The sequence below is a fragment of the Salvia hispanica genome, chromosome 6 (assembly GCF_023119035.1).
Source record: "Salvia hispanica cultivar TCC Black 2014 chromosome 6, UniMelb_Shisp_WGS_1.0, whole genome shotgun sequence".
Classification (NCBI taxonomy): domain Eukaryota; kingdom Viridiplantae; phylum Streptophyta; class Magnoliopsida; order Lamiales; family Lamiaceae; genus Salvia; species Salvia hispanica.
Window position 1 is genome coordinate 1,507,270 of NC_062970.1, and position 12,405 is coordinate 1,519,674.

The 12,405-nt window shown below is 35.5% G+C and overlaps 2 protein-coding genes across 2 annotated transcripts; both read right to left on the bottom strand.

Moving 5' to 3' along the window:
• Window positions 1-2,496: 2,496 nt before the first annotated feature.
• On the bottom strand, window positions 2,497-5,174 carry LOC125192302 (nucleosome assembly protein 1;3-like). Its single transcript, XM_048089839.1, has 11 exons — window positions 5,016-5,174; window positions 4,884-4,927; window positions 4,700-4,795; window positions 4,258-4,350; window positions 4,105-4,171; window positions 3,972-4,033; window positions 3,701-3,888; window positions 3,446-3,623; window positions 3,323-3,366; window positions 2,992-3,190; window positions 2,497-2,857 (listed from the first exon to the last, which is right to left on the bottom strand). Exons 1-11 carry the CDS (start codon window positions 5,062-5,064, stop codon window positions 2,789-2,791), a joined length of 1,089 nt encoding a protein of 362 aa, XP_047945796.1. The 5' UTR covers window positions 5,065-5,174; the 3' UTR covers window positions 2,497-2,788.
• Window positions 5,175-6,705: 1,531 nt separating this feature from the next.
• Window positions 6,706-9,624, bottom strand: LOC125192303 (nucleosome assembly protein 1;2-like). The gene is made up of 11 exons (XM_048089840.1): window positions 9,466-9,624; window positions 9,338-9,381; window positions 9,135-9,230; window positions 8,516-8,608; window positions 8,371-8,437; window positions 8,237-8,298; window positions 7,956-8,143; window positions 7,701-7,878; window positions 7,579-7,622; window positions 7,197-7,392; window positions 6,706-7,033 (listed from the first exon to the last, which is right to left on the bottom strand). Exons 1-11 carry the CDS (start codon window positions 9,512-9,514, stop codon window positions 6,965-6,967), a joined length of 1,086 nt encoding a protein of 361 aa, XP_047945797.1. The 5' UTR covers window positions 9,515-9,624; the 3' UTR covers window positions 6,706-6,964.
• Between the last annotated feature and the right edge of the window lie 2,781 nt (window positions 9,625-12,405).

The window sequence follows — 12,405 nt, forward strand, 5'->3', positions numbered from 1 at the left end:
TATAGTACCTTTTTAAGTTGAAAAAGGCAATCCCAAATTAGGTTGTTTCACATTATAGTGAAAAATTACACATACGCATAATACTTGTCATATTTGGTGGATGTTCCCACCTCCCACTGTGAGAGAGTGTATGGATCCTTCCTTACTATTTCTATTAAATAATGTGGAGTAATAAAATAATATGAAAGAGCAAGTGTGAGGAAGATGACTATGTCAATGGAGGTTTTTTATTTTTATTTTTCATTCTCTTAGGAATAGTGTTCATGCTATTTTATGTTTTTTTTTTTACTTATGAGTCCAAAATTTTCCCATTTTATTATAAATGAAGATGTGACAATAATTAAATTTTTAGAATTCAATTTTGTAAAAAAATAAATTTAAAGCTTTAGGTATTAAATATTGATAAAATATTAAAATAAAACAATAAAATTGTGTTCATTCGTCTCACAATAAGAGTTCTTTTTTGTTATTTTGGTTTACCTCACGTTAAAGTTCCTTTTCACTTTAAATATACTACGGAGTACTATAGTAGTACATGTTAAGTAAATTCACATTCCACTAATTCATTGCACTCATATTTTACTATAAAACTACTCTAAAAAGTGAGATACATATTCCACTGTCTTTTTTCACTAACTTTCATTTATATTTCTTAAAACATGTGCCACAATTTAATGGGACTCCACTTACGAGACAAAAGAAAATAGTTAGGTCGTCACCAGGAGAGGATCACCTACGGCAAACCCTAATCCATCTCCTAATACATACACACATACATAATAAATGATGGTGGGGTCCATCACTCATCTACGTTTGTATGTATTAAGAAATGAATTAGGATTTGCCGTAGGTGATCCTTACCGGTTTTCACCTCAAAATAATTTAGGTGGAAAAACTCATGAAGCCAATAAAATTTTGTGCAGGTCATATTGCACTATTTTGTTGGATCGGAGGAGTTTATTTATTTATCAAAAAATACTCATAAAGTCGGTTGTCAAAAGTAAAGAGTGACAATAATAAATACTCGAGGCAACTTACATAAATAGGGGTTAGACTTAGTAGCTCACTATGTTGCTTTCATATAACTGTCACAATTTTGATCATGAAGTATCAAGAAAACATCCTATACATCGAATTCTCACTATTTGGTAGATGTATCTATCAATTAATAGTCACATGGATAAAATTCTTGAGAAGAAAAGTGGTTTGTGGGATCACAATAATAGAAAATTCATGGCCCTCAATATTTCCAGGAATTTTCTTTGATCTTTCTTCATAAATCTTCTAAAATTCAACATTTTCAAAGAAGAAAAGTTGCTAGCTGGATGCTTTGTAATAAGTTGGGCAACCTAATCATGTATGTGCTGGTATAAAAGAAAACATCCCTTGAGATTGTGAACTCATTAGTCATATAAAAAATTCAAGCAAATGCAACAATGATATAATATTATATGCGTGTGTGTGTGTGTGTGTGATTATTTAAATTTAATTTTATGTACACATGAGTGATTTGGACATGGAGTCAATGACTAATATTCCAGTCCTTAAGGTTAAATAAGCTTAGGGTCAATTAACTTCAACACTTAAGAAATGTATTAGTCAATATACTTTTGTATATAAATCAAGAGTTTGGTTTTGGTATAGCTTTATAGATTATCACTTTCACAATCATGTATCCATAGAAGTATTCTGCAAGACTGTAACATCTAATTATTGGAATAAGATTATGCACACACTTAATAATCAGAAACATCAATCTCGAAAACACTAGTAGCATTTTGATTTGTAGACCTAATATATAAGCATGTTTATGAACACCGGACGTTGGAATAAAGACAAGAATTAAGAAAGAAATAAATAAATAAATAACCGGGACTTAAATTTGTATTTTAGTTATATTCCGAATTTATCATAGAAATTAGTTCCATAAATAGTTGGTTGGATTATAGTATGATTATATTTAATATAATTTGGTTTTATTTAGACATCAAACCGCCTTTTCTTTTACTATTTTTACCATGTTCCATAATTGAAATTCTGTTTCTTTGTTTTATTTAGACATCAAACCGCCTTTTCTTTTACTATTTTTACCATGCTCCATAATTGAAATTCTGTTTCTTGTTACCCCTGTTTCTTGTCTTAGATTCGTTCCAAATCAAGAATTTATTATTATCATGAATAATACCATGTCAAAAAAACTGAAATTTTAAAAATCATACACTATAATTTTAATTTAGAACATTATGGTTGAAAAGATGGTTGTTTGATTGATTATTCCAAAAAACATAGTCCATACTCAAAAACTTGAATAAATATAAGCACATACATGCAATTGCCTACGGACAAATACTAATACAGAGATCAATAACCCCCAAAAGAGTAGAACAATATGAAAAAAATGTTCAAAAATGTCATTGAAGCTTACACTAACACATTTCAGTAGAGATTTTCAAATAAATATTCAACATGAATCCATAAAAAAAGAACCCCAATACAAAGACTAAAATTATAAATAAATAATATATCTCAAGATTCAATAGGGAGACCAAAACCATTCAATAAGGAGACCAGATCAAGCAGTGGACAAGTTCAAAGACATTCTAACCTCAATCACTCTCCAAGGAAAACTAATAAATAACTTTTCACCTAAAAGAAGAGAAAATTGGAGGGGAAATGGAAGATGTTTGTAGATACACGAGCATATGGTCGATGCAGAACACACATGAACGAAAGATTCCCACACAAAATGTAGCTCGAGAGCAAATCAAGCAGCTGGGATGATGAAAAACTACTGTTGCTTGCACTCTGGAGGCCTCTCGCCTTGCGGACCCTCACCAGCCGGTGCCCTTCCAGTTTTCTAAACACATCGGATCAGTAAAATAATCAGCAGAAGAAATATAATTAAGCAGATTGTAATCCTCTCAAAAGTTATGCTTTGCCTAAAAAAATTATGTGAAACAATAATCTGTAAGAATGTGTGAATTATCTGACCTTTTTCCTGGTCTTGGTTTCTTCTTCATCGTCCTCATCATCGTCGTCCTCGTCTTCTTCATCGTCCTCGTCCTCATCTTCCTCGTCGTCTTCATCAATATCATCTTCATCGTCATCAATATCCCCATACTCATCCTGTGCAGCCTCTCCCGTGAACCATGATACCGCATGAGGAATAATTTTATCACGAATAGTAGACCTACAATAGAAGTGTTCCAGGAATAGATAATCAATACACACATTAGGCTCTAGAAACATAATCTTCACAACTTTCTAGATTGGGCAAAATAGTTTCATTGTTTATCCTAGCTAAGAAATTCATTTAACTCACCCAATGTCATAATCATGTTCCATCAGATTTTGGAGCTCTTCGGCCTGACAAAAAAAAGTTATTATGATTTGAAAAGTAGAGTAGCACATATAGGGATTCAATAACAGGAAAGTGCGTTCTTACAGCTTCTTCATCAATATCATCATCGTCATCGGGAACCTGTGGAGGACTGAAGAAGTTGAAGAAACTCTCACATTGTTCGGTTTTAGTGATCGGTTTGGTATTTTTGGATCCTTTCTTTGGTTTCTTCTTAAGAATTTTTTGGGTCAGACATTTTCCTGGAAGCCATTCAATCTCCGTCCTAAAACATGTAATTTAGATCAGAGTTTGGAACATTTTTAACACATAAATATATTTAAAATATGAATAAAGGTTTACCCAATTGCTTTCTCCAAGATAGGTTCATCTTCGTCAATCATATGGTAAGTTTTTGTCAGAACCGCATTCTTGAAGTATGGATTGGCAGTGTCAAAATAGAACTCTAGCTTGAAGCCCTTCGGATTCTCTATTCTAAACCATTTAATATCTTTGAGGAATTTCAAAGCTCCCTCGTCACGCTCAGAAATCTGGCCACAATTAACATGAGAAGTAACATTAGCTTCGAGAAAGACCAATAACGAAAAAAGTTTGATCACGTATTTTAACAAACCTCTTCTGCAAGAACTTCATTATTTTTCATCGCAGTAAGCCAGAAATCAGGAACACCCTTCTCTGCAAATGATAAAAGTTTGAGCACATATTTCTATTTGTTAGACTACTGAAATATTGTAAAATATTCTCACCCTCTTCGTCTGTCTTCTCAGTTGCGCCCCCTTCAACTTCTACGTCACCATTCACGATTTCAAATCTCTACATGTAGTTAACATTGAGTGTCAATCGACAAAACAAAAAAGAAAAATTTTCTATTGTCCAAACAATTATGTCACGATTCACACCTTTGTATAAAGAGGCTGATACAGCTTCTGGTATTTGGCTTCAAGTACTGCTCTCTCCTCAAAAAATTTTGACTCCAATTCATCATGTTGCGCCTGTAAACACAACCCGACATTCAACTTTATCATAAAACTCATCAAAAAATTGACTCCAATTCATCTTTACATTCAACTTTATCAAAAAAGTCCTTCAACACAGCTTATGAGAAGAAAACTAATTCAACAACTTCAAAGCTAGAAAATAATGATCAAAATTGCATATACAAAAACTAAAATACATAGGAGATATACATACAATCTTTTCAATTTTCAGCTATCATTCAACCAAACTACCAAAGAGAGAGCAAAATAGAAACTACCAAACCAATCACATCACTAAATTATCAAACAAACTAGCAAAATTTCCACTAGCAATCCAAAATCAGCATTAAATTCAGAAACATACCTGAATATCCCTAAGTGTGTCGACGCGTTTCCTCACATCAGGTGAAAGATTCTCGAGCACATCGGAGTGCTTGCCAGCGAGATCCTGAAGCTTATCCTTCAGTCACAAAACAACAACAAAATCAACAAATAAAAAACAAGCTTACACACTATTAACACAATTAACAATAGATAAAGGAACCAACCTTTAAGGCATTAACAAGGCCAGCTCTATCCTCCGCGTTCAATGCTACAGCACATAATCATAAAAGAAACATTGAATTAAAATCAAATTATGAATCAATTAAATTCAAATTGGAGGTAGGGCTCGGACTCACCGGAGCCGAGATCGGCGACGTTAAAGCTGTCCTTGTTGTTGCTGCCCATTGCCGCCGGCCAAAACCCTAGCTCGGAAGCAAAAACCCTAAAAACGGCGGGCACGAGAATATGCTGATTGGAGAGATAAAGAAGGAGAGTGGAAGAGATGATGGAAGGGAGCAGCTGGATTTTAAGGTATTTATTTATAGTAAGGTGTCAAGGCCGTGTTTGGGGTTTCAAATTGTTTATTTTGGGATTTTTTAATTTAAAGTCCGGACCATCAAAATGTTACATGGCCCCTACCCATATATATATACTTAATACCATTTTCATAATTTAGACCATGTGATCATATTTTATGTAAAATAAAATTAACAAAATATATATAAACCAATGGTTTATAGTGTAGTTGGCAGAGCGGATTAAATAAGTTTAATATTGGATATCTTCAAACCAAATTAGTTATAGACCTTTTTATTTATAAACAACCTCTCCAATACTTCCTCCGTCTCCGAATAAACTAATGGTTTGTAGTGTAGTTGGCAGAGCTGATTAAATAAGTTTAATATTGCATATCTCCAAACCAAATTAGTTATAGACCCTTTTATTTATGAACAACCTCTCCAATACTCCCTCCGTCCCCGAATAAACCAATGAGTTGTAGTGTAGTTGGCAAAGCTGAATAAATAAGTTTAATATTGCATATCTTCAAACCAAATTAGTTATAGACCTTTTTATATATGAACAACCTCTCTAAGACTACATCCGTTCCCGAATAAGAGTAGCATTTTTCCATTTTGGTCCGTCCCCAATTAAGAGTAGCACTTCATTTTTACCATAAATGGTATGTAGGTCACACATTCCACTAACTCACTTCACTCACATTTTATTATAAAATTAATATAAAAAAAGTGAATCCTACGTTCCACTAACTTTTTCAATCAATTTTTCTTTACATTTTTTAAAACTCGTGTCCGGTTAAAGTGCTACCTATAATCGGGGACGGAGAAAGGAGATCATAGTTGATTGTCTGTGAGACGCAATAAATACTAAATGAAGAAATCAAGAGATTAAAGGTTATCGTCTACGGCCTACAAATCAAGAAAAGGAGAAAGTTGTCTTCAACTTGCTCATATTAATAAAGTATTTTATGGTAAAATCTCATAAATGATTACTTCAATATTTAACCAACACATTTATAAGTTACCAATCATTCAAGAACATCACTCTTTTTTATAGTGCGTGATGAAAACATGAATAAGTCCAATCATTCAAGGACATCATTTTTTTTATAGAGCGTGATGAAAACATAAATAAGTTGGACATTAGGAGACAGTTATGTTTATTAATTAGTAATTTATATTTATTATAAATTATAAATTACTGATTTCAATATCACAGATTTATCATTAACATATACAAATAAATTAAATAGTTTATTACACAGAATAATTATGTTCAACACTTTATACGTTTATGCTCTTTTTCCATTTTCTCAAAAGTTGTAAAAGATAGTATTTCATCACGAAATACACTCAATAGTTATTAAAACTATACAATTCGATTAAATTTACACATGCATATTGCCAATGGACAAAGAAATATTCACAGCCAAAAAAAATTGTATGCAAATGTTCAAAAATGCATAAATTATTGTAGATGTTTCAGATGAGATCTCAAATCATATTAAAACCCAAAAAAAAACCTCAATTCGACTACAAAATTGGAAATAAATATATTTAAAGATTCAATAGGGAGACCATAACCACCAGCAAAGACATTTCTAACTTAAATAACTCTCAAATGAAAACTAAAATGAAATAAGCAACATCTAAACGAAAAGAAAACTGGAGGGGGAAATAGAAAGTTTCGTAAATACACGAATATATGGCCGACTCAGAACACGCATGAACGATTCCCACACAAAATGGAGCTCGAGAGTAAATCAAGTAGCTGGGATGATCAACAACTACTGTTGCTTGCACTCCGGAGGCCTCTCGCCTTGCTGACCTTCAGCAGCCGGTGCCCTTCCACTCTTCTACGCACATCAAGATCAGTAAAATAATCAGCTTGTAAGCAAAAGAAATAAATTGAGCGATTGAACTACTCCTTGTGGAGTAGAAATCACACTCAGCGAGGTCATGCTATGCCGAAAAAATTAAGTTAAACGGTAATCTGTCAGAATTTATGAATCAATTAACCTTTTTCCTGGTCTTGGTTTCTTCTTCAGCATCCTCATCATCATCATCGTCTTCTTCATCATCCTCATCCTCATCTTCCTCGTCATCTTCTTCAATATCATCTTCATCGTCATCCAAATCCCCATACTCATCTTGTGCAGCCTCTCCCGTGAACCATGACACCGCATGAGGAATAATTTTGTCGCGGATCGTAGACCTACAATAGGAGGATTCAGGAATATAGATCACTTCATACCTTGCTAGACTCAAATTAAGCTGTTTGATCAAAATCACATATATCATGTTTTCATTAGGCTCTAGCAAACATAATCTAAGGTTTCATTAGTTGGGCAAAATTATTTCATCATCAATCCTAACTAAGCAATTCATTTAACTCACTCACCCAATGTCATAATCCTGCTCCATCAAACTTTGGAGCTCTTCAGCCTGGCAAAAATACAGTTACTGAGATTTTGAAGAATATAACAGCAAGAAGTAAAGATTCAGTAGTAAGTGCATTCTTACAGCTTCTTCATCAATATCATCATCGTCATCGGGAACCTGTGGAGGACTGAAGAAGTTGAAGAAACTCTCACATTGTTCGGTTTTAGTGATCGGTTTGGTGTTTTTGGATCCTTTCTTTGGTTTCTTCTTAAGAATTTTTTGGGTCAGACATTTTCCTGGAAGCCACTCAATCTCCGTCCTAAAACATGTAATTTAGATCAGAGTTTGGAACATTTTTAACACATAAATATATTTAAAATATGAATAAAGGTTTACCCAATTGCTTTCTCCAAGATAGGTTCATCTTCGTCAATCATATGGTAAGTTTTTGTCAATACAGCATTCTTAAAGTATGGATTGGCAGTGTCAAAATAGAACTCTAGCTTGAAGCCCTTCGGATTCTCTATTCTATACCATTTAATATCTTTGAGGAATTTAAGAGCTCCCTCGTCACGCTCAGAAATCTGGACACGATTAACATGAGAATTAACATCAATAAAATTGGAGAATAGAGCCCAATAACAAAAGAAAAAAAAAAGATTCATTATTTAACAAACCTCTTCGGCAAGCACTTCATTATTTTTCATTGCAGTGAGCCAAAAATCAGGAACACCCTTCTCTGCATATTATAAAAATTTTGAGCACATATTTCAATTTTGAGAATATAAAGATATTGGAAAAATACACTTACCCTCTTGGTCTGACTTCTCAGCTGCACCACCTTCAACTTCAACGTCGCCATTAACAATTTCAAACCTCTACATGTAGTTAACATTAATGAGTGAAAAAAAAAAGTATCTTGTAGTCGAGATACTTATGTTACCATTCACACACACCTTTGTATAAAGAGGCTGATACAACTTCTGGTATTTTGCTTCAAGCACTGCTCTCTCTTCGAAAAATTTTGACTCCAACTCATCATGTTGAGTCTGTAAACATATGCAAAACGTGTGATGACAATATAGTTTTGCAGAATACTCATTCAACACAAGCATCAAAAGACCATTGTAACAAGTAAAGCAAACCATCAAATAGCATATACAAAAGAGAGAATTTTTTTGAAAATTTGAGGTCGGCATCAGATAAACATAAAGCCAACAAAAGAAGATACAAATCCCTGCGGAGATGAACAACTCCACAAAAGTTTTAAACATGCATCAAATCTTTTCAGCAGCCATTCACCCAACAAGTAAGCAAATGAAAATTCTCCTACTTAATGAACCTATGAACCTCACTCTCTCCTCTGATGAACCGAGAAGCCCTAAACAACTAAGCAAACATACACAGACTTCACTCTCTCTCTCTGATGATCCAACAAGCCATAAACCACTAAGTAAAACATCCACAGTCTTTCAACCTCATACGCATCACTTAATATAATTATAAATAAACTTGCAAAATTCACAATTGTCATCTAAAAACAGCATTGATACATAAACATGGCTAGAAACGTGCCTGGATGTCCCTGAGTGAGTCGACACGTTTCCTCACATCAGGGGAAAGACTCTCGAGCATGTCGGAGTGCTGACCAGCTAGATCCTGGAGCTTGTTCTGCAAACACAAACAAATTACAAATCAGAAAAATAAATCATACAATAATCAAAATCAACAACCGATATATCAGCAATAATCAGCTCAGAGAGGGCAAATCAACCAACCTTTAGAGCGTTAACCAGGTCAGCCTTATTCTCCGCGTTCAATGCTACACATAAATTTTAAAAATCATTAAATTAAAATCAAATTCGCAATCAATCGAATTCAAATTGAAGGTAGGGCTCGGACTCACCGGCGCCGAGATCGGCGACGTTGATGCTGTCCTTGTTGCTGCTGCCCATTGTAGTGAGACAAAAACCCTAGCTCGGAGCAAAAACCCTAAAAACGGCGGGTGCGAGAATATGCAGATAGGAGGAGAGATGGTGAGAGGGATTGGACGGAGATGTGTTTAGTTAAGTTTGTACGCTATTTATAGTGAGGTATTAAGGCCTTGTTTGTTTGTTTTTTTGGGTTTTTCAATTTAAGGTTCCCGGTTTTGTGTCGCACTACTTTAATTTATTTTGACCACCAAATTGTCATGGCCCATAACATTTTTTAAATTTTGACACTCATTATGATTTTCTGAATTTAGACCATATATGTATTTTGTGTAAAATGAATAAAATTAAAAAGGCTCAATGAGAATGGTCCCTACTCCCCAGTGCATTATAGCCAATCAATATATTTATGTTAGGGTAATACTTCCTCCGTCCAGGATTAAAAGTCTCATTTCTAAATGACATGGATGTTAAGAAATGTTAAGAAAAGTGGATGGAAGAAAGTTAGTGGAATAGGGGACTCACTTGTATATATTAGTTTTTAATGATATGTGAGTGGAATTAGGTAATGGAATGTGGGGTCTCTTTATCATTTATGGTAATTATAAACCGGGACTCTTATTCATGGACGGACCAAAATGGAAAAACGGGACTCTTATTCATAGACGGAGGGAGTAAACTTTTACATATTTGTATATTTGTATCACAAGCATGATAGCAATTAACAAATCCATTCATTACGTTTTAAATAGACGAATATTAATGTCTTGTATATATGTATTACTGTGAGCATGATAGTAATTAATAAATCCATTCAAAATGTTTTAAATGAGTCATTCACATAATTGGGTCCATATTGTGAACATCCCCAAGACCCTAACTTTGTAATTTCCTTAGAGTATCCGCAGCTCGTCCGTCGCCTTGTCCGTCCGTGCCGCTGGACAGAGCTCGTCCGTCCGTGCCGCTGAGCAGCCATACGTGGCGTGTTTTTATAGCCGTTGGCAAATTTGATTTTTAGTTTTTTTTTTTTTTAATTCATAATTAATTCAAAATAATACCAAAAAAAATATATATATTTTTGGATTCCCAAAAAAATAGAGCCGTTTATAGACGTTTTTTTTGGATTTTTGTGAATTTTTTTTTTTTTTTTAATCCCAAAATCATCTATAAATACACACATTCATCATCCACTTACACACATTCATCATCCACTTTTCACATCAAATTATCTCTCATTCATACTTTTTCATACTAAATCATCTACATCTTCCAAACTCTCTCTAAAAAATTCAAAAATGGATTTCACCAATCTCATTGCGGAAGCGGAGCGCGAAGAACAAGAATATTATGAACAATATCATGCCGCCTATGAAGCCTATGTCGCCGCCAATACCCCCGCCCCTCCTCCTCAACCAACTAGAGCAAAACGTCGCTACATCCCTCGTGATCGAGAGGGAGCCCATGAAAGGCTCGTTGCCGACTATTTTTCCGACCAGCCGCGGTATCCAGAAGATTACTTTCGGCGCCGTTTTCGCATGTCAAAACGGTTGTTTATGCGTATTGTCAACACATTGTCCACCCGCGTTGAATACTTTCAAGAAGGTGCAGACGCAACCGGTCGGCAAAGTCTCACGGCATTGCAAAAGTGTACTTGTGCCATCCGACAACTTGCTATTGGGCAAACGGCTGACCTCTTCGACGAGTATTTGCATGTCGGTGAGTCAACTGGAATCCTATGCCTCAAGAGTTTTTGCGACGGCGTTCGTTCTGCTTTCGGCGAGGAATTCCTTCGGGCACCCACCACCGACGATTGTCAACGGTTGCTTCGTCTTCACGAAACAGTCCACGGTTTTCCCGGTATGCTAGGCAGCATTGATGCATGCATTGGAAGTGGAAGAATTGCCCGACTGCTTGGAGGGGGCAACACTTAAGCGGCCACAAAGGTGGCGGCCCAACGCTTATCCTTGAAGCGGTCGCCGACTACCGTCTATGGATTTGGCATGCATATTTCGGTGTTGCCGGATCCAACAACGACTTGAACATGCTATATTCTTCACCACTCTTCGATGATGTTTTGAATGGTGTAGCACCGGCGATCGACTTCACCATCAACGGAAATGCATACCACATGGGTTACTATCTCGCCGATGGTATCTACCCAAGGTGGTCGACTTTCGTGAAGTCGTTCAGCAATCAATAAGAGCCGAGACGGATTCTTTTTGCGCAGCGTCAAGAGTCTGCTCGGAAAGACGTCGAAAGAGCTTTTGGTGTCCTTCAAGGCCGATTCAACATTGTGAAGTCCCCTTCTCGGCTTTGGTACGTTAAGAATATCGCCGACATCATGTACACGTGCATTATCTTGCACAACATGATTATAGCTGACGAAGGACCGATGGCGGGTAACTTTTACGACGAGGATGAAGCCGGAAGCTCAACCGCGAGGTCTCCCCCACGTCGAGGTGTGCATACGACGGTGAACGAGAGGATGGAAAGAAGACACACAATGCGCGATACAAGAGCCCACACTGAGCTACAAAAAGATCTAATCAATCACATTTGGGCGAAATTCGGCAACGAGTAGTGTAATTTTTAATTTTTAGGATTTTATTTGTGTAATTTTTAATTTTTAGGATTTTAATTATGTAATTTTTAATTATTTTGTAATTTGTAATAGTATTTCGGATATTTTAATGCATTTTAATATTGTGGAAATGTTTTTATTTAAATTGAATAATAGAATGGTGGGACCCTTGAGCTTGTCCTTAGCTAAGAGCACGGATGTGGGTGTTGTGCTCTTAGCTAAGGACAAGCAGTAAAAGTGGGTCCGGGCCCACTTCCGTGCTCTTAGCTAAGAGCACGGATGGGGATGCTCTTATGTCTTGTGTCGTTAGAACTTGGAAGTCAGTGCATCGGGA

Bases quoted from the DNA above. Each gene is read 5' to 3' on its own strand.
- LOC125192303 (XM_048089840.1), bottom strand. From the start codon at position 9,514: ATGGGCAGCAGCAACAAGGACAGCATCAACGTCGCCGATCTCGGCGCC. The intron at 9,382-9,465 runs GTGAGTCCGAGC...ATTTATGTGTAG, and splicing joins CGTCGCCGATCTCGGCGCCG to CATTGAACGCGGAGAATAAG. The intron at 7,393-7,578 runs GTGAGTGAGTTA...CTCCTATTGTAG, and splicing joins GAGCAGGATTATGACATTGG to GTCTACGATCCGCGACAAAA.
- LOC125192302 (XM_048089839.1), bottom strand. From the start codon at position 5,064: ATGGGCAGCAACAACAAGGACAGCTTTAACGTCGCCGATCTCGGCTCC. The intron at 4,351-4,699 runs GTATGTTTCTGA...TTGTGTTTACAG, and splicing joins ACACACTTAGGGATATTCAG to GCGCAACATGATGAATTGGA. The intron at 2,858-2,991 runs GTCAGATAATTC...CGATGTGTTTAG, and splicing joins AAACCAAGACCAGGAAAAAG to AAAACTGGAAGGGCACCGGC.